This window comes from Perissodus microlepis, chromosome 5 (assembly GCF_051167445.1).
Source record: "Perissodus microlepis isolate ML-2025 ecotype Zambia chromosome 5, ASM5116744v1, whole genome shotgun sequence".
In the NCBI taxonomy this organism is placed as follows: Eukaryota; Metazoa; Chordata; class Actinopteri; order Cichliformes; family Cichlidae; genus Perissodus; species Perissodus microlepis.
This window is the reverse complement of record NC_140465.1, coordinates 16,437,601-16,465,494: the sequence shown is the minus strand read 5'-3', so window position 1 is coordinate 16,465,494 and position 27,894 is coordinate 16,437,601. Positions and strand designations below refer to the sequence as shown.

At 39.2% G+C, this 27,894-nt stretch overlaps 5 protein-coding genes and 1 long non-coding RNA gene across 17 annotated transcripts in view; 3 read left to right on the top strand and 3 right to left on the bottom strand.

The window, feature by feature from the left end:
* Nucleotides 1–4,338, top strand: part of dip2bb (DIP2 acetate--CoA ligase B (putative)b) — a 43,301-nt gene extending 38,963 nt beyond the window's left edge. For all 4 annotated transcript variants that reach the window (XM_084928287.1, XM_084928285.1, XM_084928286.1 and 1 more), the window contains one exon: nucleotides 1,146–4,338. In XM_084928287.1, coding sequence (XP_084784413.1) covers nucleotides 1,146–1,398 — 253 coding nt within the window. In that variant the 3' untranslated portion in view covers nucleotides 1,399–4,338. The remainder of the gene's footprint in view (nucleotides 1–1,145) is intronic.
* A 1,998-nt stretch (nucleotides 4,339–6,336) lies between these two features.
* On the top strand, nucleotides 6,337–11,311 carry atf1 (activating transcription factor 1). Of its 2 annotated transcripts, XM_084928279.1 has the most exons (8): nucleotides 6,337–6,527; nucleotides 7,321–7,424; nucleotides 8,282–8,404; nucleotides 8,505–8,602; nucleotides 8,694–8,827; nucleotides 9,069–9,251; nucleotides 9,999–10,152; nucleotides 10,443–11,311. In XM_084928279.1, exons 2-8 carry the CDS (start codon nucleotides 7,326–7,328, stop codon nucleotides 10,585–10,587), a joined length of 936 nt encoding a protein of 311 aa, XP_084784405.1. In that variant the 5' UTR covers nucleotides 6,337–6,527; nucleotides 7,321–7,325; the 3' UTR covers nucleotides 10,588–11,311. The 2 variants fall into 2 exon arrangements, with proteins under 2 accessions (XP_084784405.1, XP_084784406.1); XM_084928280.1 differs by lacking the exon at nucleotides 7,321–7,424 and having other exon boundaries at nucleotides 6,339–6,527.
* Nucleotides 11,202–13,435, bottom strand: LOC146386989 (thiol S-methyltransferase TMT1A-like). 2 transcript variants are annotated; one of them, XM_084928282.1, is made up of 3 exons: nucleotides 13,354–13,435; nucleotides 12,840–13,179; nucleotides 11,202–11,830 (listed from the first exon to the last, which is right to left on the bottom strand). In XM_084928282.1, exons 2-3 carry the CDS (start codon nucleotides 13,152–13,154, stop codon nucleotides 11,594–11,596), a joined length of 552 nt encoding a protein of 183 aa, XP_084784408.1. In that variant the 5' UTR covers nucleotides 13,155–13,179; nucleotides 13,354–13,435; the 3' UTR covers nucleotides 11,202–11,593. The 2 variants fall into 2 exon arrangements, with proteins under 2 accessions (XP_084784408.1, XP_084784407.1); XM_084928281.1 differs by having other exon boundaries at nucleotides 12,840–13,427.
* A 102-nt stretch (nucleotides 13,436–13,537) lies between these two features.
* LOC146386988 (thiol S-methyltransferase TMT1A-like) lies at nucleotides 13,538–17,855 on the bottom strand. Its single transcript, XM_084928283.1, has 2 exons — nucleotides 17,296–17,855; nucleotides 13,538–14,225 (listed from the first exon to the last, which is right to left on the bottom strand). Exons 1-2 carry the CDS (start codon nucleotides 17,788–17,790, stop codon nucleotides 13,992–13,994), a joined length of 729 nt encoding a protein of 242 aa, XP_084784409.1. The 5' UTR covers nucleotides 17,791–17,855; the 3' UTR covers nucleotides 13,538–13,991.
* A 626-nt stretch (nucleotides 17,856–18,481) lies between these two features.
* Nucleotides 18,482–27,819, bottom strand: LOC146386987 (uncharacterized). The gene is made up of 2 exons (XR_014800257.1): nucleotides 26,106–27,819; nucleotides 18,482–26,021 (listed from the first exon to the last, which is right to left on the bottom strand). It is a non-coding gene; the product is annotated as an uncharacterized LOC146386987 (long non-coding RNA).
* scn8ab (sodium channel, voltage gated, type VIII, alpha subunit b) overlaps nucleotides 25,927–27,894 on the top strand; it is a 45,719-nt gene continuing 43,751 nt past the window's right edge. For 6 of the 7 annotated variants that reach the window (XM_084928275.1, XM_084928274.1, XM_084928273.1 and 3 more), the window contains exon 1: nucleotides 25,927–26,039. The gene's annotated coding sequence lies outside the window, so the exon portion shown is untranslated. The remainder of the gene's footprint in view (nucleotides 26,040–27,894) is intronic. The other variant, XM_084928271.1, reaches the window with a different exon arrangement.

The window sequence follows — 27,894 nt, the reverse complement described above, 5'->3', positions numbered from 1 at the left end:
GCACACACACCGACGCACACTTTAATGTTTTTAACAATGTAGGAGTAGGTAATAACTGTACATAGATAACCTGAGCTTAATATATAATAATATCCTATAGTATTTATCAAAAATAAAAGGGCAGCTCATTCTCTTTCTTTTGGCAGGACTTTAGATATATAACAAATTTTGGGGTTAACTTGAGAAAAAAGGCAGTTGGAAAGGTCAAATGTATCATGATACTATATTGTGATATTTAAAAACCCCATGTAACAGTATCATTTCTGAAATGTTGTCAACACAATTAAAGGCAGTACAATTATAAACATAGTTTTAAAGATAAAAGACATGTTATGAACATCCCTACATGTGCCTATATGCTGTTAATGCAAACAAAGTCAATATAGCATTAATATCATTTTGACCTACAGAGGAATCGATGGACTTTGAAGGATAAGTCAGAGGTCACATATGAAGTCATATTTGAAGTGTTTAAACAGTACTTTCTGTATCTTGACAAAACATACCACACCTCTGAGATTCCTGTCAATTCTCGACCAACAAATCATTAACCTGACCTTGAACAACTTCATGGATTTAAGCCAGATTTTAATGGATCATTAACATGACCCTACAAAGTTTTATCAGAATTCATTCAAAATGTTTCCAGCTATTCTGTTTACAGACAGAAAGACACACAGAAACGCTGCCAAAAACATAACCTCCTTGGCGTGAGTAAAAAGCCTGGCTGGTACTAATAAGGATAGAAATCTAAACCTTGCAGATAATCGTTGAAAATATTATGTCTACATTCATTTAGAAATCAGCTGTTTTTGTTGTTGTTTATGGGAGAAAGAAATACAAGAAGTGATGAGCTAATTTCAAAGGAGGAGCAACTGAGAAAATAACCTCACTTTTTTCATTTGTGAAAACATAATTAATAAAAAGAGCAGCAGAATGGGTTCTTCCCAGTTTCTTATTATTGCTAAACCTTGAAAACATGAAGGTAAAAGCAGAAAATTGGGCCTTTGTGTATAAATTTTGGAACCCCACTGCCTTAATAAAACATTACATTACAGGCTGTCATCACAACGTAATATCCGATTAGTTTTTATTATTCCTCATCGTGACACTGCTGTTAAGTGCCTCGTCCTTGTGCCTCACAGTGCTGTGTTTACGTGGACCAACCTGCTGGTGGTGGTGTCGGAGCTGTGTGGTTCAGAGCAGGATGCGTTGGACCTGGTGCCTCTGATAACCAACGTGGTGCTGGAGGAGCACCACCTCATTGTGGGTGTGGTGGTCATCGTTGACCCCGGTGTCATTCCGATCAACTCCAGGGGAGAAAAGCAACGCATGCACCTTCGTGACTCTTTCCTCGCTGACCAGCTGGATCCTATCTATGTTGCTTACAACATGTGAGCGCTTGTGGTGGTGTTCTGGGATTTAAAAAAAATAATAATAATTTTTTAGCCATTATCCCGCCATCTGGCTACTGGCTTGGTTGAGGTGTAAGGCAAAAGCATGAACCACATATACTGACACCTAGCCCTGTGTGACACCAGCATATCTTGGCCACATGCATGTCTGTGATTGGATCTGTGATGCTTGGAGTTGTTCACTGTGTTTTTTTTTTTTGGTTTTTTTTCAATATATAGAATTTTGGGGAAGAGGTAACATGTGCATGTCGCACATTGGAAGCAAAAAAAGAAAAAGTCCCTGCTGCTCCTATTCTTTTCTTTTTTTGTTCTGCAGAAGGGGCGGAACAACACATACAACAGGACCACTTTTTATCAAATCTTTGTGAAAATCCATCCTTTTATTATGCCGTTACCACAAAAACCTTCCCTTTTGTGTCTACGCACCGCAACTGCACTTCAATCTGCAACTTGAAATATTTTTACATTTCAGACGCACACAAACGCATCTGCTGAGCCCTCGTCATTTATCACTAATACAGATGAATAAGAGGGCAAACTGTGAAAATAACAGCAAGTCTGTGGACATTACTTAAAATGCTTTTTTTTCCCTTAATAATGAAGCCAAATAGATTTTCCTGCCCTAATATATTTCTTGCCTTATAAAACTTTCAAACAGCCATACATTCCTAACTTAATTTTTAAGAATTTACCCTGAACGGCTGTTGATTCTTCTTTGGGTCTGAATAGTAGTTGAAATCCTGGTAGATATCCAAAGGGATCAAAGCAAAAGATGAAAGAGGCCATATTCTGTACTGTACTTACAAGGGCCTCCTTTTATTTTAGATACTGTACGTAACTGTATAGATATTTTTAATTGTAAAAATGTATAGATGCTTACTCAGCTCTCTCGGTTGATGGTTTGTAGATAAAGAACCCAACGGGGAGATTACAACAGTAGCAGAAAGAAGATTGTAAATACAGTTTAACAGTTTCGAAGTGGTACACTAGCTATGTAATGGAGGATAAAGGTAAATAACTTTAAAGCATTATTAGTCAGGATGAATTTAACATTGCACTTTCACAAAAAAATCTCTATTTTATTATAACAATGAGGCATTATAAATGGTTCAGGAGCATGTGTGTGATGAATCTTGGCTGAGGACTTTTGAGGTGTCAGTGGGAGGGCTATTGCTGGTAATGCCAGGAAACTTTCTATCAGCCGCTGCGGGGGGGCGGGGGGGAGTGTCTACGGAGAAGGCTAAAAAACAATATTATGACTGTTTTCAGGCTACCAGGTTATTTTGTAAGAAAAAGCAGGCCCCACAAGTGTTCATATATAATCCATTACCATCATACTTGCAAAAGAGCCATGCCCCTCTAAGTTTATTTTACACAATAGAGCAAGTATGTAAAGGTTCAGCCCGTTTCTCCCCTCACCGCTAGAAGGTTCATTCAAACTGTGTTTTGTCTTTGTGCAACTTTGTAAATAGTTAACTCTGAATGGCAAAAGCAATGCTGTTAGTGCCGTCATTATGTATCTGGATTATTTTCTGTGTTCAGTCACTGGATTTTTAGAAGCACTCGTGAATCCATCTGCAGAGCTTAGCCAGATTTAAAACATCTTTGGTTGATAATGAAAGGTAATGCAGAAAAATGGGTAAAAAAAAAAAAAAAAAAGAGCAGCTAGATATATTTGCAAACTGTAGTTGGATTCCTGCGAACTTGTGCTCCTCAGAGAAGTAAAAGTTTGTTTGTTTTGGATCATACTGTTTCAGTGATGAACCTTGAATATCAACATGTATATAGTAATTGTTTTTTTGTTTTGTTTTTTGTTCTGTTTGGACTTTTGCTGTAGTTTTATTATAACATTCAGTCATGCCAAACATTTTAGAAACAACTTTAACATAACTGGGAATGATAATCATTTAATGACTGCACTTTGCACTGGTGGTACTTAACAGCAGGTTTCTAATGTGTGGACTTTATCCCCGTTCAATGTTACATTAAGTATGTAATGTAATTTTACAGCTTGATACTTGTTTTTGCCTAGTTTTAAATCCACACACACACACACACACACACACACACACACACACACACACACACACACACACACACACACATATAAACGAATAGCTCTTCATCTTAGCTTTAACACTGCATCCTACAGTTGCAGCAGAATGTTTGCATGACTCAGCCAAGCACAAGAAGGAATTGTCTTGAGGCACATCTTGTCTTGAGGCACAAATGTGGGGGAGGGAGGGGATTTAAATATGTTTGAAACTGTATATTCAGGGAACAAAACTCCTAGGACAGGGATGGACCAGCTGGTCCCGTGGTGCAATCTGTGAAGAGTACCCATAAAATGTAGACATTTGTCAAAATGAGGCGTTACAAACCTAATAAGCATACAGAGGGGTAACTGACAACCAGTGTCCATCTACCATCAACCTGCTTCACTGGGAAGTCTACAAGGGCTTCTTCTGGTTTCCACTCTTTTTTCTCCGTCAGAGTTCTTACACACTATGCAATCCCGACGACGGTGCAATTTCTTTTCAAAGCTTGCACAGTCTGGTGAAATAAACATGATGCTTATACATTTTGTAATTACTAAGAACGGAGGACTGAACAAATTTAACCAGTAGTGTACTTAAGACTGTATTCATCTCTTGAGTTGTTCTGTCAATGTTTTGTGTATGCACACTTTAGTATGTTGTATTTTAATTATTTGGTGAAATCTAAACTTGCTCCAAGAAGGTGTGATCCACTGATTAATCTTTATTGCTACAGAGGTGTTTCAACTCGTATAGTTAAAAAAAATAATACTAAGGTGGTACACTTTCCCATTTTCTCACTTATTTTCTATTTTGGTTTGTTGTACTTTGTTTTATACTTTATGTATAAGTAATGCAGAATAAAAAGAACCATTTAATCATTTCAAGTGTCTGGATATTCTTGAGCTTACTAATGAATACTGTTATTACTCTAAATATCTTACACTCTTTGAATTATTGTACACACTGCATCCCCACAGACTGCGGTCAAAAAGGGATGGACATGGTCAGTGACTCACGTAGGCTGTGGTGTTTAAACGATGCTCAGCTGGGGCCCCAAATGTTCCAAGAAAAGATCCCCCACACCATTACTGCACCACCACCAGTTGGAACTGTTGATATAACAGGATGGATCTATGTTTCCAGCCAGATTTTGACCCTGCCATCCGAATGTTGAAATCGAAACTTAGCAGACCAGGAAACCTTTTTCCAATTTTAGTGAGCCCATGTGAATTTTAGCCTTGACAAACCTGGCACCCGATGAGGTCTTCTGCTGCTGTAGCCCATCTACTTCAAAGGTAGATGTCTTGCATTTCTGCATAGCTTGGCTGTAACAAGTTGTTATTTGAATTATCGTCTTTTCCTATCAGGTAGAAGCAGTTTGGCCTCTGACCATAATCACCATAACTAGTTCATGCCTGTGTCAGTTTGTGTCAAATCTGAAAAAAATTGCCTCATGGAGTTTGAGATTTACATTTGCACAGCTGTCACTGACGCCGAGCTGAAAACATATCAAAGTCTTTTAAAAGATATGCAACAAATATGAACCTAACTTTTAGCAAATGGGTCAAACCACTGATGCGACTTCAGAGGGGATTTTTTTTTTTTTTTTTACTGGTACTGAGATTTTACTCACCCCTAACCAGCTGTGGCGGATGGCTGCCCCTCCCTGAACCTGGTTCAGCCTGAGGTTTATTCCTGTTAAAAAGGAGTTCTTTCTTCCCACTTTGGCCAAGCGGGTTGTTTGATTGCTGGATTTTTCTCCATTTTCTGTAGGGTCTACACTTTACAATATAAAGTGCCTTGAGGTGACTGTTGTTGTGATTTGGCATTATATAAATGAAATTCATGTGAACTAAATTAAATTACATGCGTACATAAAAGTGGCAAGTGTCTAAGAAGCGTTAACAACAAAATATACTACAGGCTGGGCCATTTATATAGATACACCATAATAACATGGGAATGGTTGGTGATATTAAAGTCCTGTTTGTGGCACATTAGTATATGTAAGGGGGCAAACTCCTCAAGATTGGTGGTGACCATGGTGGCTATTTAGAAGTCGGCCATCTTGGATACAACTTTTGTTTTTTCAATAGGAAGAGGGCCATGTGACACATCAAACTTATTGGTAATGTCACAAGAAAAACCTAAATCTAAATTGCCACTAGGTGTGAATGTGAGTGCGAATGGTTGTCTGTCCCTGTGTGTTGGCCCTGCCACAGACTGGCAACCTGTCCTGGGTGTACCCCGCCTCTCGCCCTATGACACCTGGGATAGGCTCCAGCGTCCCCCGCGACCCTGAAAAGGATAAGCGGAAGCGAATGGATGGATGGATTGCAAAAACAAAGTCATATGTATATATATATATATATATATATATATATATATATATATATATATATATATATATATATATATATGTGTGTGTGTAAATATCATAGATAGTTGAGTTTGTTGTTTCATTAAAGGCAAGAAAAAAATTGGCCTTTTGTGTGCAAATTTTGATTTGAGAATGCGTAGAACATGGCAAGAACCTGCACTACATGAATAATATAAAATGCATAATCAGCAACAACTAGAGAAGAATCAGAGAAAATGTTGTCAACTATATCAACCGTTAACATGAAGACAAAAACAAATGAGAAGATGTGTCAGGAGGCTGTCCACAGATAGAGCATTTCACACCTGTCATTCTTTGATCAGTTTAAATTAACCTTCTTCAAGTCAACATCTCAGAAAATGTTGCAGCTCGAATAGTCAGAATTGTCTTTATTCCCTGAAAACATAATGAAGTAAACTTCATTTCTCTGTGTTTACTAGTAGTTCAAACTCTTCGCACCAATCACAAAGCCTAAAGAAACTGTTACGTAATGCGTCTTTGCTTTAGCAGCACCGCCCATTTCCTTTGGGAAAAAAGTGGTCAGCGATTTTTTTAGCTGACATCTTTATGTTTTTAGCCTTTTAGCCTTCGGTGCTAAGTACTTTTAGGATTACTTTTTTTGATCAAAGGTCTATACCCAAATCGCAGGAAGTCCACGCTGTGAGCGAGAGCAGCTTCTCTGCATTTGAAAAGGTAAATTTCAGCTGCCTGAGCGGCAATTTTGTGCTCGTGTGGCTGTCTGCTCGGCTGTGGCGGTAATGGCGGCTGCTACTTCGTCAACTCCTCGCCGTTTTACGAAAAGGGAAGGTGTAGTTAGCTTAATGGCTCCCCGTATCGCTGACGTCTGTTGACGCGGTAACTTGCGTGCCAGTGACAGAGTTGCACATATTTGCTCATTCAGACAAAAGCTTGTCCATCCTTTGAATCAGAGGAGAGAAACTTGCCTGAACCTATGAAATCGATTTATAAGATTTAAACTGCTCAACATCCGTTTTACTGTACGTTAGCTACCGTTAACTAGCAAGTGTAACCTTAGTGATCTAGATCATTCTAGCAGTGAGAAGCTTTTATTTCACCCGAAAACGTTTGCTTGGGATGGAAGTTGCACATTGTAAAATTAGCAATAAATGAATAAAGAAAAAAAAGTTAAAACTGTTGACTGTCGGGCCTAGGCATGTTTCGTAACTCCTTTGCAACGTTAGTTGCATTTGGGCTAGCGCGACCTAACCAAAGAGGAAGTTGGTTTTTTTAGTTGGCTTTAATTCACGTTTTTTAAACTGCAGAATAATTAAATAAACTGTGATTTGACCGCTCATATATTCTTCACAGTGATTGTATTAATGGTGTTAAGTAGTAGAGGAAAAGAAGCAGAGAAGGCCACAGCGTTTTGGTTACAACATGTCACAGGCGTACCACCCCGCCACAGAAAGTTGTTGTTAACACTAGCGCCACTATGAAACGGTAATATTGACTTATTTCTTCCCAGTTACTATGGAAGAAGTACAGCAGGTCAGCAATGGCATTGAGTCACAGACTGCAACCATTGCCACTACCATCACAACCTCTCAGTTCTCACAGATAGGCCACCAGGTAACTAATAGATTCAAAATGCATTAAGAAGTATCACTGCTATAGTACAGCTGCTCTCGCACTGCTGATAATACAAGGCCACTTATGAATGCCAGGCTGAAAGCGCATATCTGACCTTTTGTTACAGCTTCATGTTTAGGTTCATTCATGAAGTTTTTTGTTTTCAACTCTTGCTGTCACACACCTTAAATTTGTTTACTTAAAATGGATTAAAGAAAAATTGAAACGAAATAACCAAATACATTCTAGGTTGTAGTGTAGTAAGTCTGCTTGGCTTAGTCTTGCTGCTTATTTCATAAAGCTGTTTCAATTCATATCTGTAGTACTATTGAGGTCACAGTATCTATGAACTATCCACTTAAAGTACATGGTGTCCAAATGAGGATAAATGAAGACTTAAATGTGACAAAAAGCAACTATGTGGAATCATATTGTTATCAGCTTGTCAGGTTTATAAATAATAATTTTAAAGATAATTTTTCTTAAGATATCCTCTTATAGTTTGTTATTTTTAGTCATACTAATTGGATATTGCCCTTGCTACTGAGTGTCTTTTAAAAAAAGGAGGGGAAAAGCTTTTGTGAACAATTAAAGACGAATTTACCTCTACTAAAACTACACCGGAGTGCCACAGGAAGCTTTGTGGCTAAATATGGCAAAAATAAAAAGTATGTTGTGTGTAAATTTGAGTGAAAATTTCCTTATATCCTTATTAATATTTCTGTTGTTCTCAAAGGTTCTGAGCACACTTGTGTGTATGTATACACACACACACACACACACACACACTGATACCAAGCTACTATGTCAAACATACAGTTTTTTGATATTTAGAACTTTTCTGTGTTTTTTTCCAGATGTCACTGGGTGGTTCTCCTGTAGCTGTTGTGCAGCTGCCTGGTGGTCAGTTTCAGGTTCAGGGTGTGATCCAGTCTGCACAGTCATCAGTCATTCAGTCCCCTCAGGGGCAAAATACACAGGTAAGACCGGCTGCTTTTCTCAGCTCTGTATTTATTTTATTTTCAAATGGACCTTTTGCTTAAATTGTTTTTATATCATAATTGACCACCTACTTTCAAGACCCTGGGTACAGACAGTGAAGACTCACAGGATTCATCAGACAGTGGAGCAGCAACTCAAAAAACCAGAGAAATACTGGCGAGGCGGCCTTCATATCGGTAAGGAAAACAAACAAACAAAAAGAAGCTGAAAACCCAGTTCTTGTTTAATAAACAACAATTCAGGAACTGTCATTTTCTCACATTATAGAAAAATCCTGAATGACCTTTCAGCAGAGGAAGTGGCACACATTGAGGGAAAGGACAGCAGTCCCACATCCACAGGAGTTACGGGTGTTACAGTACCAACCACACCAATCTACCAGACCAGCAGCGGCCAGTACAGTAAGAGCTTTTCCCTTCGGTTATACTTGAAAGGAGAACCTACAAAATGTTTCTCGCTGACTTGCGAAATTAAGAATTGCCTTGAAATGTAAAATATATATATATAGGGAAAAGAGCTCTATATACATGGAGCGCTATACTGAAAGTTAGAATTTTTGTAGTACTTGAGCTACTCACAAAAAATTTAATTTTTACTTTTTCTTTACCAGCTTCTAATACTGTTTGTGTAATTTTTTTCTAGTTACCATAGCTGCAAATGGCACAATCCAGCTGGCATCTCCAGGGTCCGAAGGCATTCAGGGACTTCAGGCTGTCACCATGGCCAGCTCTGGTGGAGCCCAGTCAAGCACCACCATCCTTCAGTATGCCCAGACACCTGATGGACAGCAGATACTGGTGCCTAGCAATCAGGTTGTTGTACAAGGTGAGTCAATAAAATTTGCCAGAGTTTTCAACCAGTTTTTTCCTGATTACTTTTTTGTGAGCTTAAATGTGTTCAGCTAAATTATGCTCTCTCATAACATGTTCCAGTCAGATGACGGTGCCTTATCAAGGGGCTCTGACTACACGAACAATGTAGGATTGGCAGTCAAAAAAGTAAATCCAGTCACAAGTCTTCCTGGAGCTTACTCCAACATCCTGTAGTACATACCACGGACCAGTAGAATATGGGAAAACACACATACTACACTAAATACTTACCTACCATGCAGCATATTGTGTAGTGGCCTTGTGTCTGAAAATCTTTACATTCTTAGATTTTATCTGCTCAGTGGTATGTGTGTAGTAACTTACCAAATACAGCTTGTAAGGTTATTTACAAGAACCATCATACTTCCAACAAGATGTCTTTTTTTTTTTTCAGTCTAATTATTGTTTATTTGAAAAACAAACCCAAACTGCTAGTTGAGTCACATAGGTTTGAAATCTTTTGAAATAAGAAGGGTAGAAAAAAGGCCAACAAACCCGAGCAGTAATAATTCAAATTTCAGGTGAACACAAGAATTCCTCGTGTGTGCCAAGTGAAGTAACATATGTCTTGTTGGACTATACCACTGTACATAGTTCTGGTCAACTGAGAAGTAATTACTGATCAAACATCTTAACTCATGCCTGCATGCAAAAACTCTTGTTTTTCCGGTTGTAATTCTTTGACTCTTGTTCTACACAGGTGCAGGAGGAGAAGTGCAGACGTACCAGATCCGCACAGCACCCACATCCACTTCCTTGCCTCAGACTGTAGTTATGACATCTCCTGTGGGACTGTCCCAGACTAAAACTGATGATCCAACACTGAAAAGAGAAATTAGGCTTGCAAAAAACAGGTAAATCCACAGTGTATTTGTGAGTAAAACAAGGTCTCATATTCTGCCTGGATGGGGAAGCTTTAATAAGTTGTATGAAAAAGCTACAAGTTTACAAAATCATCAACTGATTTGGACCCAAAAAAAAACAATCTATAGGTGTGAAAATGCCCCAGGTGCTTTTACTTTGTGTACATTCATTTTATGGTTATAGTTGTAGTTTGGGGAGGTAGGGATTGGACAAAATCCTCTATCACCGTATCAGTACGTTTATGCTGCACATTGTGAAACACTTTTTTTCCTGTTTTCAGAGAGGCAGCCCGTGAATGTCGACGGAAGAAAAAGGAATATGTTAAATGCCTGGAAAACCGCGTAGCTGTTCTCGAGAACCAAAACAAGACTCTGATTGAAGAACTCAAAACATTAAAAGATCTTTATTGTGTTAAAACAGGGTAACCTGTGTGAATAATGTTCATGGATTGGGACGTAGTGTGACAGTGGTGCACCTCAGCCATTTGGACGTGATGGGGTTTCTGGGAACACTTCATTTCAGGCTGAGATTCTACAGGGTTTTGTTTTTTGTTTTGTTTTTTTTACTCTGTTTGATATAAAAAAAAAAGTGACTTATAGCAGTGACATTTACTCGGGAAAAAAATACAAATTGGCCATTTTTCCACCTGCTGTTTTTAAAAAATGCTAATGCTATAACATTTATAGTTGTGTACATTTTTAATAATGGGAGATGTGAAATTGTGAGCTTTAATGTTGAGTCTGTTTCTAAATGTATCCCTTTCCTTTTTTCTTGTTTTGTTTTTAAACTTTGCTGTTGGATTTTTTTTTCTTAAACAACATCTGCAGGAATTTGACTATATAATTACTACACAGACATATTTTGTTTATTTTATGAACCAGCATTTCCCCTCATTTCCCTATAAGGAGATGTTACAATTGTCATTCCTTATGTTTGTGCAATGCAATATAAAAGGTAAGAGAGAAAGGAAACAAACAAAATTAAGTGTGGTTTGTTTGGGTGTTTTATGGCCGTTCCTTAGACAATCAGGGAAAAAAAGCACAGTGTCCAGGTAATATTTATTATATACATCATGGGAGGGAAGGGAAAGGAGAACAAAACAGTAAATGAAATGTTGCTGATTGTGTAAATAAATATATTTTCACTCAATTTATGTAGTGTGGCTAATGTATTGCAATAAAAATGTAAGCAGATCTGTTATAATTACAGGGATGAATGAAAATAATTTCAGGTGTTTTTTCAGAATTTTAAACTTGTGTGCACTCAGATGGGCTGCCTTTCAAAATAAACCTCAAGCCTGAACTTGGACCTCAACTAGTAGTTTGAAATTCATATGTGAACTCTGGACAGGCCATTACAAGTGTTGCTTTAGGATGTATGTCACTGTATAACCTGAATGTTTTAATATAAACTCCACAGTCCACCATGCAGTCATTTAATACAATATCCCATGATGTGTGGCCTGATCATCAAACTGACATCTGGAGCATCAATGTGTCTCAAGTTAAGCTTGGAAAAACCAGCTACCTCTATATCTTTCCATGTTGCTCTGGTAATCTTGCATCCATCCCCGAGAAAGCACCAGAGAGGCTCAAACACATACTGCAAAAAGTATGTCCAGGATGAAGAATCTGAGACAACATGTTCCAAAAAGTAGAAGGCGCCACCCTGAAACACAGTCAGCAAAAAAGATTACATTGTGTTCATGTGTGGTTGTGTAATGCTGGTTATACATACACTGGGGCTGACTTTCTGGCTGATACTGGTTCAAATTAGATGAACTGTGACAGAGAAGGGGTGTGGCGATTCCAGTATAACCATTGGACTCCTCCATTGGAGCCATACATCTATCAGATATCTTAGGATTTGCTAACAGTAAAAAATCTTCTTGACAAGCATAAAGGGAAAAAGAAGTCTACTTTAAAAGTGCGGTCTTTTGCATATTTTAACTTAAAATATTTAACAGAGTTGTTCAAATGCCATGCAAGACGTGTGAGGTTCAGGTAAAATATCACCTTCAGTGGGTCGACCACAGATGATGCAAAATCTGCATAAGTGGATACTTCACAGAGAAACCAGTCTAATACTTTGTAGAATGGCTTCATTTCATTTCATCACTTGAGATGCCACTGACTATACTACATGTTGAGTACTTCTGGAAGAAGGGCTTCGAGAGCTACAGATTTTTGCCCAGTCTCTAGCCCTAGCTTTTGATATTGGCGGAAGTTGGGGCCAAATATTTTAAGCAGCCGGTGATATATTTTAATCAGATTCATTGCATAAGATGATTTCTGGGTTAAAATTACCCCAACCCGTTGTGGCAGATGGCTGTTCCTCCCTGAGCCTGGTTTTGCCAGAGGTTTCCTCCTGTTAAAAGGGAGTTTTTCCTTCTCACTGTTGCCAAGTGCCTGGGGCTCATCTGATGTAAAGCATGTTGAGAGTAGGTTGTTGTTCTGATGTAACGCTATGTAAATAAGACTGAGTTAAATTGGATATGTTGTCCACTGCTCTACAAGAAGCCGGGAAATGGTGGTAATAACACACCGAGTGTGTTTAATACCACATAATGGATTTACTAGCCGTCCTCATGTAACCGACTACACTGCCATTCATGCGCATTAGCAGCAAATAAAATAAATCCTACTGAGCCTGAAGGCAGCACCGAGACGTTACTTACTGTTCTGAGAACGCGCCGGGCCTCCTGCAGGACCTGCTGCACATTGCTGACAGAGCACAGGACCAAGGTGCAGACAACAACGTCCGCAGAGCCGTCCCGTACTCCCCGCATGTCCTCCCCGGAGACGCACATAAACTTGTCGTAAGTCAGATGCTGGTTTGCGTCCATGCTCATCCGCAGGTACTTCTCGAAGTGCGGGTTGGGGTCAGTGCAGATCACCGTGCAGCCGTGGGGGTAAAACTTGAAGTTAGCTCCGCTGCCGCACCCGATCTCCAGCAGGCGAAGGGTGCCATCGGTATCTGCAAATTTGGCCATGTTTCGGAAAAGCTCCCTCTTCACTCTGTGCATTTTGTCGTTGTATGAAAATGTCACATTGTAGGCGAGCAAGGGAAAAAGGCGTTTGTACATGCCACGCAGCCCTATGACCTGCATTGCGTGCAAGGGCAGACTCAAGGCTGAACAAAGCAGTCTGCATAATTTCATTAGACAAACCTTCATTTCTCACCGAGCTTACCTGAAACTTTGCTGTGGCACCTGAAGATGAACGACTTAAGAAGCTCAAAAGATTATAATCTTTAACACCTGACCAACGCCTCTCATTGACACCAGGGGGTGCTGGAAATGCAGTGCAGCCTACATGAGAGTGAAAGCAACACCGAGTTCCTCCAATCTTTGAAAGAAAACACAGACAAACTCAGTGGGATAAAGACTTTTAATTGCTGCTGTTTTGACACAGTCACCTAAATAACAGCAAAAAATATAAATTTTATCTGATTCTAATCACAAAAGGTACAAATCAATCCCCATAGCTCACAAACACTAAGACAATTTTTTTCCCGGCAAGCAGTTTGGGAATGAGGAATGGAGGACGAAACACCACAATGTATTTGTCACTTTAGCTGGATTCAAAATTAGAGTTGTGTGCTGTCTATGTAAGGTTGTCTTTTTAGTGTTCATCTTTTTTGTACAACACTAATGGCTCACTCTAATAAAAAATAGTATTAAGGTGACTGGTGGTTTCTATTACTGGTGGTCACATGATAGAAGAGGAAAAAGGCAGTTAATGCTCAGCGTATTCAGAAGCTGGTTGTGTGTGTCTGTGTGTTTTGGAAGGGGGTGGGGGGGCTCCCTAAAAAGACAATCAGACTGCATTTATTTGACAGCATAGCCCGAGATGTGAGGTTTTATTATGAAGAAGAGTGGCGCTTCAATGTGTCTTAGTTTGAGATCAGAGAATCCGGCTTCCTCCACATATTTCCATGTTTCCCGGATGATCCGACATCCGTCACCGCAGTAGTACCACAAAGGCTGGAGAACGTGCTGAAAGAAGTACGTCCAAGTCGAGGTGTCACCAGCTACGTGCTCTAAGAAGAAGAAGGCTCCACCCTGCACGACAAAGATTTAACATGTAAACTATAAAGTGTGTCAATATTGGGTAATGAGTGGTAAATTAATAGTTTAACTGGAAAACACGTAGGCGCTCATTTCGTCTTAAGATCTACTACAGAACACACAAATTAATAAACAGAAAAAATACATCCCCAACAAAAAACCCCAACCAACAAAAACAGTGGAACAGTGGTGAGCTTTTGTAGCTGTGGCCAGCCTACCAAAATCACTCGAAGAAAACATCAATGTCTCATCCAGGAGGACAGGAAAAAAAAAACCAGAACATCATCTAAAGACTGAGAAATTTGTTTACTGAAAAAAATCCCTAAGAAGAATGTCCGGCCATCAATTCATGTCCTAAATCTCAAGGTTATTTGGATTATGCAGCAGGACGATAATCCGAAACACTAGCAAGTCCACCTCTGAATGGCTCAAAAAAAGAAATGACGGTTTTGGCGTGGCCTAGCCAAAGTCTAGAGTGAAATAAGTTTGAGATCCTTTGACATAGCCATAAACAGCCATTCGTGCTCAAAAACCCTTCAGTGTAGCTGAATTAAAACACAAGACTTGCCCAGAATTCCTCCACAGACATGTGAAAGACTGATTCCAGTTATCACAAACACTTGATAACAGTTCTTGTTGTCAAGGGTGGAAAAACCAGTTACCAGGTTTAGGGAGTGATTACTTTTTCATATAGGGCCAGGTAGGTTTGGATAAATTTTTAACCCTTAATAAATGAAATCATCATCATTTAAAAACTGCATTTTGCATTTACTTGGATGACCTTTGCCCAGTATTACATTTTTGATGAATTGTTCAATGATTTCAAACATGCAAGTGTGAGAAATATGCAAAAACATAAGGATTCAGGCAGGGCAAATACTTTTTCACAGCACCGTACTTGCAAGCATTAACTTATTTTTCCTGTTCAAAAAATTATTAATACAAGCATGAAGTGAAATTTACAGCCTACATTGGACGCATAATGCTTTGTAGTAATGTGAAAAATATGGCTGCCAGTATTACCCTTGTGAACTGTTTATGCAGGATTTTAACAATAAGGAGTTTTAGCCTACCATTCAAGAACTTCTAACCAGTGTTGTTTTATATGTTGTAGCATGTCTCAATGGGATGTGTAAGTTTTTAACCTCCTACAAGTGCCTAAATTAACAATACTAGCAACTACCAAAATCACTGGTTTAATCTTTCTGTAATGGTTAATCCACTAGTACAAACTCTTTAATCAAAATGTTATTTTCAATGCTAAATGCAATTATTGTTCTAATCCAGGAACTCTTCAAATTTACTGTGTTAAAATAAATAAATACATAGATGAAATGGTCAACAACATCAATTTGTTTTTTAATAAGATGCCAAAATACAGTTATTTACTGTTAAAGTAAAGAACTTTTGTAAAATACATGTAAAAGTCACTTTTATTGGCAAGACGCAGAATATTGTTATGTTGGAAGTCCCCTTCTCCCCCATCCTGGGAAATCTGGATCAGAGATGCTTTGCATTTTAGCAAACTCGAAAAGATTAAATTCACCCTGCGTGGGTCTATGGCCAAATTTTTTAAGACCTGGCAACCCTTTTTTGACCATGTTCAGACTTTGCGGTCTCGCAACGCTCCCAATTAGCCAGCTCAGACTTTATTCTATTTTATTTTATCTTATGTTTAAGTTTAAGTATATGGACTCTATTGTGCCTGCGCCTTATGATGGCATTTACTTACCTACTTTATACATATTTCTTTTCTCTTACAGATTTGACTTATCTCTACAACTAAGCTGACCACTCATTATGTCTGTGTTTTTTTTTTTGTTTTTTTTTCTTGGATTGTGTGTTTTGTTTTTTCCGTGTCTGTGTGGGGGTGTGGGCTCTGAAACTCTCCACATCTCTCTTGTACACTCAGGAACTGTTATCTTGTACTCCAGGGTTTACTATTCGTATTATTAGATTGGACCCTTTCTTTTTTCTTTTTGTACACCCACTGGTACTCCTATAATTATGAGGTGGGAGTGTATGTTTCATATTGTTTTATGTTCTTCAAAAAGAAAACGGCATATTGTTCAATTTGTCTTTTGTAAAAATGGATGCAGAAACTTTAATAAAAAAAAGGGGGGGAAAAAATAAATAAAAGTCACTTTGACAGTATTTAAACTGTGTGGAAATGACTTGTTGGCCTGTCAAACATATCTGTAATTAATTACTCCAAGTCATTCTCAGCCTGAAACAACATTCCTGTCACGAGATCAAAGGTGCAATCAGTTTTTGGCATTCGTTTCTTGCAAAATGCAGGAAATCGCTTTTTATGTTAAACAGAATGCCTCACTGCATCTGACACATACATCGAAATTGGGCGTCTCTCTTGATCAAGGAAAATTGCTTTTCACACATATCCAATAAATTAAAAATGTAATGTATAAAACAATATCCTTAAGAAATATGTGCACTATAATGATCTAATAATTTAATTAATATTGCTTTAAATTAATATGGAATCCCATAAAACAGATCTAAATGCCTTAAACTGGAGACAGATTTAAAAAAAAAAAAAAGGTGCATGATACAAAGTGCTATAACTGTCCATCTAGTGACTTAGTGCCTATTGGACTGATATTGGAAACTAAGAACAGTATTGCTGTTGGATATAACAGGTGGTCTCTAATAAATTTAAGTAATGTTTATGTTGTGCAATCAAACAGAAAATGATGATAAACTTTTTAAAGAGTGAACACTGCAGTTGTTTTCTTGATGACTCCTCAACTTTTACTGATTAATGCAGAACCACAGCTGGAAGGCAGTAAATTCCACCAAGAGTAGGTGGCAGTACCCGCTTATCACGATCACGTGTCCTAAAGCTCACAATTGTTAATGCGATAGAGAACACTTCGACAATTATGACTTCCATGAAAATATATTGACTCTAGACAATGACAGACTAGGATACGAAGCAACCCCCCCGGAGAAGCAGCACAAATAATAACATAAACAGCATGGCTGCCAATCAGTGTTTAATATGGACTCGATTCAGTCTGAAGTAACTGCTGCAAAACCCACTCACTGGTCGCAGTATGCGGTGTGCCTCTCGCAGGGTTTGGCTCACGTCGTGCACAGAGCAGAGCACCAGGGTACAGACTACAACATCTATCGAGTCGTCCTCCACTGCCCTCAGGTCCTCCCCCGACGCCACCACAAATCTCTCATATCTCAGGTGATCGTTCTTGGCCATAGTTTCTGTCAGATATTTCGCAAAGTGCGGGTTGGGGTCGGTACAGATCAATCTGCTACCAGGCGGATAAAACTCAAAATTTGCACCTGTGCCGCAGCCAATCTCCAAAATTGTGAGCTGCCCGCCAGCCTTCTTGAACTCTGGCAAAACGCAAAACAAATCCTTCTTTTTATCGTGCATCTTCTTATTGTACGATTTCGCCATCCGATTTATACAAATTGGGAAAATACGTTTGTATATTCCGGACAGGCCGACGGCGTGAATCAGGTGAAGTGGAATGCATAATATATTTACTACAGAGCTCAGAAATCTCATTACAGAAGTCATTTTTGCGGAGCACGACTGTCGTGCAGCTAAGCCGCGTAAACAGCAGCGAATGATCGCGAGATAGGAGGTCAGACGGGAAGTGTGTCACGCTTTTCAAAATAAAAGTCTACCTAAAAAAGCTATCAGGTTACAAACAGTAGCTGCAAGCATGCAGGAAACAGTCATCAGAACCCAACCCTAATATTGATATGAACCTAAGGCAGGCACTAATAAAATTATGATAAATATATATATCTGTAGGTGGCGGTATTGCTCAAGTTTACAGAAATATATTTCAGAAACTAGTTAACCTGCTCATATTTCAATATTACCGCATATCAGTACAGTGTAATTCACTGGTAACAGGTCAGTCTCAGACAATATATCATATATCAATGATACTTTAATGGACATGGGCATATCCATTATGGTGGAATCATGTTTTTGACCACCCATCCTTTATCACGTTTTTATAAGATCATTTTTTTCCTCCATCGACTTCTCAAAAATTGTCGAGTCATGTCAAAAAAAAAAGGGAAAAAAAGAGTTTATCCCCTTTTCAATTGTCTGTGAAGGTTCTCGCTCATCCAGGTCATTGCAGTCTTTCACCCCTCATCTAAGACGCTTCTTCAGTTAAATTCTGGTGTTTTACTATGAAAACTGACCAGGTTATAAAATACAATCTCAGATGAATGAACAGCACATGACAGACTACACTGGGTCATTATTTATTTTAGTAACTGTATAGGCAAGAGTCTCTGAAGATGAGGAACAGAATAACAAACACCAAAATACATTTGTCACTTTAGCTGGATACAAAATCAGTATTATCAGTGTTTTTTTAGTGTTTATCTTTTCTTTTTACAACACTAAAGGGTCGCTCTAAGGTGACCGGCACTTTTTATCTCTGCTGGTCACATGACAAAGGAGAGGAAAGTGAGTTAAAGTTCAATGTATTCTCACGCTTGTTTGTCTCTATCTCTCTGAAAACAGGACAAAGGTATATAACCTAACATGAGACACAGAGTAACCATTACCAAAAGCTAACTAACAAATATAGAGTTAGACACACATATAAATGCAGAACCTTTACACTGAGAGAAACAAGCAAGAAAACAATTACCATAAAAGCTATTAATAATCACAATAAACACAAATTCTACTAGTTACTAAAACCAGTTCCAAATCAATTATTTTTCTCTCTGGTAAAATCCATATTTTATAACAATCTTTTTTTTTTTTTTACCCATTTACTACTAAACTACATTTACTACATAACTTGCAACACAATTACTATGAAGGTTGACATGAAATTGAACTGCATATATTAAATGAAAAACTTAGCTTAGAATTAACGGCAAGCTGTTTCAAAATAAATGGCGAGCAGAACTGTATATTGTCTAATCCACTATGTTCACAAAGAGGGAAGATTCAATTGATGTCAAAAGTTAAAAGGAAAAAAAATGTCTGGTGGACTGCTCCAAGATTAAGCAGAAAGTTGATGTGGAAAATCAAGAACATTTTGGCTTAGCGGAAGACTGAAGGGTTAAAGAGCAGAGAGCAGGTCAGATAAGTGACTGCAAAAATGGCTACTGAAGCTGGCTTTGCAGGCTCTATCGCTCTTGTGCCCGGCGTGCCTTTTAGGTGAAACCAGCAGACACTGGAGATGTGGACAGAACTGCACATGTGCACCAGGAAAGCCTCCATGCTAATATGAAAATTCTGACATATAATGTCAAGGCTGACTGGGAAGCCTTTTATTCACAGTTTCAAATTTAAGTCCAGGCTGTGGTGGCAAATTAGAGAACTGGCTAATGGTACTGAAGGAATGGTTTACTGCACCTAAGCTCACATGGCCATTCAGAGTGACTTAGCTTGTGGTATCTTCACGACATTCTTGCGCACAGTGCATCTTTCAATGGTGATTTTGAAGCCCTTGGATTTGTACTGGAGAGGATGAAGCCAGGAAGGCAAAAACATCTACATAAATGGTGCTTCATGTGGCATAAGGCCATGTTAGTAGGCCACAGGCTAAGGCACTGATGCTGTAAGCTCCGTAGAATGTGTAAGGGATTGGCCCACCCTCAGATGTATTCAGGACTTAAAGAGGGGTTTCTGTACACAAAAACTGTGCTCCTTTCTATAGTAAGTAGATCAAAGAACAACAGTGGAAGAGAAACCCCTTACAAGCCTTCTGTAGTTTGATGGAAGCCCAAAAACCTCTTTAAGGTTTCACTTCACTACAGATGGCTTAGTGGAGGTCCCAGTGCGTTCCTCACTTGAGCCCTTCTTCCTTTTGGTCTCGATATGGATGTCAGCAGTGTTGGATCAGGTGCTCTGCTGGCTGAGGTGAGACCTTGAACATTGCAGGGTTTTTTGAAGAGACATCAGCCAAAAGCTTACTGCTATGGATGCAGCAGAGTGGAGGTTGATACATGAAGATGATTTTCACATCAAACTGGTACTTGTGTGAGATTACCATGGTGTCTCAAGCTCCAAAGGGACTCTGGTTGGTGTTTGATTGTTTATGTTAGTGTAATGCTGGTGAGAGCCACCCACAGGAGAAAAGAAATGGCAGTTGCTCATACCACCGACCTGTGGGAGATGGTGCTCCAGGTGATGTCCATCTTCAATGGTTTTCTGCAGGGTACCCAATGGAGAGAGTGGGGAAAGACATCCATGGTCTTTTCCCCCAAACTATGAGGGGAAACCACCATGCCCTCCCAGCTATATAGAGTATTTCACTAATTACATTCAGGGGTCGGCCCTGAGCCCCTTGCACTCGTAATAGACATGCTGAGAGATGAGGTCAGGCAGGCGTCTCCATAGACTATGATGTTTGCAGATGATATTGATCTGTAGTGGAAGTAGGGAGTAGGTGGAAGAGAGCCTGGACAGGTTTGAATAACTGGGGTCAATCATCGAAAGAAATGGACAATTCAGGAGACAAGTGAAGAAGAAAGTGTAGGACGGTGTGGATGGAGACGAGTGTTAGGGGTGACTTGTGACAGATAGCGGCAAGAGCAAAAAGGAAAGTTTGCAAGGTGAGACCTAATATATGGTTTGGAGGAGGAAAAGAGGAAGACCACAGACAAGTTTTATGGATGTAATGAAGGAGAACATGCAGAGGGGAGAGAGGGTGATATGGAGCAGATGATCTGCTATGGTGACCCCTAAATGGACAAGCTAAAAGAAGACAAAGATGAAGAAGATTGTCTGTATTTTCAGTGCTTAGAGTAAAACCATCTATGCATGGTTACAGATTTAATTTCACATTTGCATATATGGTTACACACACATTCCAAATTACACATGAACAAATCTCTGTAAAGATTTACAAATATATTTGCACATTTCTGATCACACATACATGAATCAGAATACACACACACACAAATCCCCACAGAGATCAAAATGCACACACACAAATAATTTTGCTAGAATAATAGCCCCATAGTAGAGTCCACCATGTGAAACTAGCAGATTAGCCTAAAATACAACCTCAGATGACCAACAGCACATGACATATTACATTGTCTCATTATTTATTTAATAATAGCACCCTTTTTGTTTCCAATAAGAGGAATTAAGAAGGTAAATAGCAGCCAGGTGCTGCTAATCAAATGCATTCGATTAACATGTCATCAATAAGTGTGGACACCCATGGAAACAGTTTTGGCAGTTTGTTGGTCTGGAGCAAAGCCTCGACCTCAACCCTAATGAAAATTTGAAGCTTGAACTTAAAAGCCAGGTCTGTACCAGAAACCAACCAAATACTGAAATTGTCAATGGCTACTAAAACTGTCAGATTTAACCAAATATTAGCGGGGATGTATTGTATTGTTGAGGCTATATGTGCAGTTTTGACCCTGTGTGGATTTGGGAAAATCAAAAATAAATTCATGCTTTTGCACCCCGTTCTTCTTTTTTAAAGTCAACATAGATGTGTGCTGTGCAGTCATTCGACCCAGGAAAACAGTTCAAAGAAATTATATAAAGCCCAAAATGACATTCATGCCAATGATGATGGTATGAAAACTTCTAATCACAACTGTAGAGCTATAAATGTCTTTATTTTTGTAATTCTTCTTTGTCAAAAAACACAATGGCATGATTTCAATACGCTTCTTTAACCCCTTTGCAAAGGTAAATAAAACTAATAACGATAATTTGGTTGTGTGTACGTCCTTTTTTTTTCAGATTTCATCAACCAGCTGTCAAGATGGTGGCCCAGGGATGATGATTTGGGCACCTTATAGTCACTGAAATGACCATGAACTTCTGTGTGTATTCTAGAGTCAAATGTGAGGGCAAGAAAGAACTCAAGGTGACATAATGTCCCAGTTAAATTCCAGACCTCAACCAGATTGAAATGCTGCAGGACATTAAACGGGCTGTGCCTAAAAAACACCTACACACCTTATTGAACTAAAGCAATACTGTAAAGAGTAGAGGGCCAAAATTCCCCTACAACAATGTGAGAACTTGATAAAGTTATACAGGACAATGATTGTTACAAGATATTTCCTCTAAAGGTGGTTCTACAAGCTACTGAGTCATGACATGTACCTAGTTTTTCCAAACACTGTTTCTAATAATGACACTGTAAAATAGTTCATGTATTGTTGTTCATCTATTCATTTGATGTGTTTAAACAATTTGAGAACCTGCCATGGACCTGATTCTTCTTCTTTCTTTTTTTTAAATTATGTCCTAATGTTTAAAACCTTACAGCTGCTTCAGTTTTTTTAACAGGTGCATTTTATATGGCAAAGGTTTGTCTCTAGGTTTTTCAATCACATAAACTGTGTGTTGTGTGGTTTACACTGAAAAGAGTCATGGTACTGAACCAAACAATACACTTACAGGTTCATAAATGAAAACATCAATCAAAAAAAGCCAGAAGTGAAGAATTTAGTCAATGTTTAATTTTTGGCCTGTTTGTCACTAAAAGCAAAATCTGTCATAGACTAAAATTATTTAATTTGTTATTAATAATGTGATTATTTTGGGGAACAGCACAGATGGTGTATGTGTGGATGTTTTTATTATTCATCCAGTTTTTCAGCAAGTGAAGACATGTATAAAACTCCATGTTTGGAGTTTTATACATGTTTGGAGTTTTATACATTTTTTTATACATTCTGGTAGCAGAATGTATTGCTGGTCACATGTAACTGGAGAAGAGCTTCTAAGACAACCTGGTGGATGTCTCTGTCTCGTCTATAGTACACTATACAAATAATCTACTCGGGACATCTATTTCCCATGCTTAAAGTTTTTTAAATGGCTCACTTATTTCCAATAGACATTAAACTGCAGTTCTTTAATGCTCCACTAGATAGAGACATTGTTAGCTCACGACACTTCCTTCATAAACTCCCCCAACACTGTAATTTGAAGGGTGAGGAATATAGACAACATATTGCAAATCATTTGTGACTGAAAGCAAGCTACAGGTAAGAATTTTGTAATCTACAGGGTTGTGTTTTTTTTAGTCTCATAGGGGAATGACGGCACACTTAACGATGTGAGGTCCATGTGCAGTAAAGACAGTAAGTCTGTTTTCTATATTTAACATAAATTGCACAATTTCCAGTCATTTTTGACAATTTCATAAACAAAACAGTGTATTATTGTGTTTATGTAAAACCTTAATCATCAAATTTATTTCACAGTGCTGGTGATTTTTGGTTAGCCTGCTATGGGGCTCCAAAAGTTCAAACCCAGTGTTTTAAATTAGTCAAGTCTTGAAACAATTCTTAGAACTCTAAACAGCATGGTTTACAGTTAATTTTACTGCTTGCTACAAGGTTTGGGAGCTTCGTTGAGGTTCTCCATCAAATAACTGCGCACATAGAATTTTTGAAATGATTACATCCAATAGAAAGTTGAGCTTTAAAGCTGTAAGCTCGGAGCTGGTTGTTCCAGTTTTGAACAGCTGTAACAAGATTGATGCTAGTCTGTTTATGTTGTACACATTACATGTGTGAGAATCACACACACACACACACACACACACACACACACACACACACACACACACACACACACACACACACACACACACATCTATCTATCTATCTATCTATCTATCTATTTATCTAGAGAGAGAGAGTTTAAGAATAAACTTGTTTTATAGTTATAACAAGTTGCAGACTTCTTGTTTATTCTCTGCCCAACTCTGCTTGTATCAACTGATCGTTGTGTTTGTGGCATTTCAAACACACATTGCCAACAGACAAGCTGCCCTCTGGTCAACAAACTATGCATTATCAGCACTCACTTTACAGAATGTTGTCCAATTCTTATCTGATAAAGGATTTCATCTGCTCAACAGTCCTGGTTCTTCTTTGTTGTATATTCAATTTCATGACACACCAGATGTTTTCAGTTGGTGAAAGGTCTGCGCTGCAGGCAGGCCAATTCATCACCCGGACTCTCCTATTACAAAGCCATGCTGTTGCAATAACTACATTATGTGATTTAGCATTGCCTTGCTGAAATATGCAAGATCTTGCATGTAAAACGCAACATCTGGGAGCATATGTTGCTCTAAAACCTGCATATACCTGTCTGCATTGATGGCACCTTTCCACATTTGAAAGATGCCAATTCCAAAGGCACTAAAACACTTCCATACTATCAGAGATTCAGGCTTTTCGAACTTAATGCTGACAACAAACTGGATAGTCCTCCTCTCTTCTCTCCTCTCTCGTCTTCAGTTTCTCCAAAGGAGATTTTCAAGTTTTGATTTGTCTTACCAAGGAACAATTTTACACCTCACATCAGTCCTTTTTAAATTAGCTTTGGTCCAGAGAAAATTATGGCATTTCTGTGTCATGTTCACTTATGGTTTCTTCCTTACACGGTGAAGCTTTAGCCTGCATTTGTGGATGAGACAGCAAACTGTGGTCACAGTGATTTCTGGATGTGTTCTTGAGGCTGTGCAGTGATTTCAATGGCAGGATCATGCCTTCTTGTACTGTCTGAGGGCCTGGAGATTATGGGCATCCAATATTGATTTTTGGCCTTGTGTTTTTGTGCAAGGAGATTTCTCCAGATTCTCGGAATCTTTTGTCAATATTATGTGTTATAGACGATAAGATATTCAAAATGTTCACAATGTTTGAGGAAGATTATTCTTAAATTGCTCCACAATTTGTAGACAGTTGTGCTCATCTTTAACATGCTAAGATGCTCTTTTATTTACCAAATCATGTTACTGAGCAGTTGCCAGCAGTTGCCACTGCACAGACTCAAACTTTTTTTTTCACGTGACTGTATTTACAGTGATGCTGTGCTTTTCCAGTTAGAATAATTAGATGCAAATGCTGCCATCAAATTCCAAGCTAATATTGAGCTGAGGTAATATTTCTCATGAAATGTTAAAATGTTTCAGTTTAAACACGTGATGTATTTTCTCTGTTCTGATGTGAACAAAATGTGGATTTATGAGATTTCCAGAGCACTGCATTCTATCTTTACTTACATATTACAAAACAACCCAACATTTTGGAGCAGGGGTATTATATACCACTGCTGGTATATACCTTATATTTTGTCTTCTTTCAACTGTATTGCATGCTTCATCCTGTCACCCCAATGCTATGCGCTCCTTAATCATGGGATGTACTTAGTTCTTCACAGGACTACACAGACTCAAACTTTCTTTTTCACATGACTGTATTTACAGTGATGCTGTGCTTTTCCAGAAAGGAACTTATAAAAAAATAGCAATTCTGGTTTTGTATCTGCTTATTTATGACACAAGGTGTGACAAATTTCGTGTTAAACTTAATTCTACAAATCAGTTGTATTGAATGCATATATCTATCTATACTGCAGTCTAAGCATTAAAGTAATATTAAACAAATTATTTGTTTTTGGTTTGGTTTATTAATTTGCAAAAATGAAAGATTAAGGTATATTTTGCTAACTGCTTACAAATCCCAACCAGAATACGAACGAGTTATCTTACATGAGTAGCGTACACTGTCCTTTTTTTTTTAAATAAAAAAAATAAATAAAAAATAAATAAAAAATACATTTCCTTACGACGCTGCGGTCTCTCGTCCGTTATTGAAACCAGAGGCATTTACCGACACTCCCCAACAATTTGCTGAGAGTCATCAATTATGCAGGGTAGCCGCACGCACTGGGAAGGAAGATAGCAGCAACAATATGGCGACAGCCGCATTTACTCCCGGCTCTTTCTCACATCTGCAGTTCGGTGACAGCTGTCTGGATTTCTGTTAATGCGAGAAAAAGTAAGTAGACCTTATTTTTTCTGCTTTGTCTTTTATTTCACGTCACGGGATGGATCTCGGTCTTACTTTGTCGACTGACTGCATCCCAGTGCCGCAGAGCGGTCCCTCTCTCAGCATCTTTTCCCAGCGTCTGTGGAGGGCTCCTTGCCAGTACATGGACTAATATGTAAGCGGGGCGGCAGGCAGAAGTAGCAAAGATGTGATTTATGGAAGGAAAAACAGCCATCGAAATGCGACGTGGTAGAAAAAGGGGAGACGGGAGGTTGTTAAGGGAGTTGGCCCGCCGCTGGATGATAGGCTATGACATTTCAGTGTGTCGGGATGTAAAACACAGCCTACGCATATAAGTGAGATCATGTCAAACTTCTGTCAGTGGCCACAGCAACTATGGTGTGTGCTCTCAATGGCTACGCGAATAATGCGCCCCTGGCATAAAATCATCCTCCCAGCATTTCCAGCTTTGTGCCATTATTTTCTAGGCTAACTGATAGTTTTACCCCCTCCTCTGCCACCCCCACACTCCACCTCTGTGCCCCCCTCCCTCTTTCAGTCTCTTTGGAGACTGTATTGCAGGAAGAGGTAGGTGCGTCTGTAGTTTGGCAGTCCTCAAAGGGGACCACGACACCCCTTTCTAGTCTTTTCGTGCAGTATTTCCCGCGGTGGTGGTACTCTGTAAACCTGCATCACAAGGAGTCTATAGATCTCCGAGGTCTATAGATACGGGTGCGGTGGCTAAGCTGTAACATTAAGGCCATTTTAGTTTCGTTTATTTTCTGCAAAAAGCCCAATTTCACTTTCTGCTGGGCGAACTGGGTTGTGCTGACTTCGTGTGTGTTTTTGTCGGTCCAGAAATGAGTATTCGGGATGTAGCTTGTGCATTTAACTGACCTACTAGAGTCAGAGCCCATATAGCAGCAGTAAACCACACTGCAGTATTTTAGGCTATGGCCCTATAGAACAACGGCGCGCCTCAGTAACAGTGGACTTTACCCTGGACTGCACAGGCTACATATCAGCATCACCAGGCCACTTTCATGGCAAGACGTAGAATATTAAAGAGGGAGTGGGTGGTCTTAATCCCACAAAGGGTAGAAGTTCTCTAAGAAATAGGAAGATGTGTGCTTGATTTGTGTTCAGTTTTACCGCACAGCTCCCTGAAGGGAAGCGCTCTGTAATAATTGTTTCTCTTTCCTCGTCTGTTCTCTGAGGACAAACGGGTTCAGATGAATAATCAACTCATCAAATTCCCACTCAGGACATCAAAACTTCGGGCCTACCTGAAATAGAGTCAGCTCTGTCATCCCCGTATATGATACGAGGGGGTTACTTGAGCCCCCTTTCATATTTGGCAAGCAGCTTATTTTCTCAGCAACGCTTTCGTTTTGATGGCATTTAGAGGCTGGCAACGTTTAGACTTCGCTGTAGGAAATGAAGGATGAAGTTCTGTCCGATCCATGTGACTCTGATGCAAGAGCCCCGTACGCCTCCTACTCTGGAGCACAGTTGTCTCCGCGGTGTCCTGATAGCTTCATCACATGTCAGGTCATCATCAGAGAGAGAGCGAGCCGAATCAAAAGCTTCTCTTTTCTTCACCGGGAGTGCGGCCGCTGTGCGCCTGGATGCCTTTCCTATGCGCAGAGGGCGCAGCGTCACGGCTATTTTTCAATGGGAGGCAACTGAGGCTCTCGGAGTTTTTGGGCTTTTCTATCATCCATTCCTTATTTTCACTTTGAGCGGATTTTAATCAAACCGAGACCGGGTTGGCTCTGCGGACTTTAGCTCCGGCTGTGTGCGGTAGCATTCACTGCAAATTATGTAAGAGTGACCCGAGCGGCGCTTTTAATTCGAGAAAAAG

Bases quoted from the DNA above. Each gene is read 5' to 3' on its own strand.
- atf1 (XM_084928279.1), top strand. From the start codon at position 7,326: ATGGAAGAAGTACAGCAGGTCAGCAATGGCATTGAGTCACAGACTGCA. The intron at 7,425-8,281 runs GTAACTAATAGA...GTTTTTTTCCAG, and splicing joins TCTCACAGATAGGCCACCAG to ATGTCACTGGGTGGTTCTCC. The intron at 8,828-9,068 runs GTAAGAGCTTTT...ATTTTTTTCTAG, and splicing joins GACCAGCAGCGGCCAGTACA to TTACCATAGCTGCAAATGGC.
- LOC146386989 (XM_084928281.1), bottom strand. From the start codon at position 13,337: ATGAAGGTTTGTCTAATGAAATTATGCAGACTGCTTTGTTCAGCCTTG. The intron at 11,831-12,839 runs GTAAGTAACGTC...ACTGTGTTTCAG, and splicing joins CCCGGCGCGTTCTCAGAACA to GGTGGCGCCTTCTACTTTTT.
- LOC146386988 (XM_084928283.1), bottom strand. From the start codon at position 17,790: ATGACTTCTGTAATGAGATTTCTGAGCTCTGTAGTAAATATATTATGC. The intron at 14,226-17,295 runs GTGAGTGGGTTT...TTTGTCGTGCAG, and splicing joins CACACCGCATACTGCGACCA to GGTGGAGCCTTCTTCTTCTT.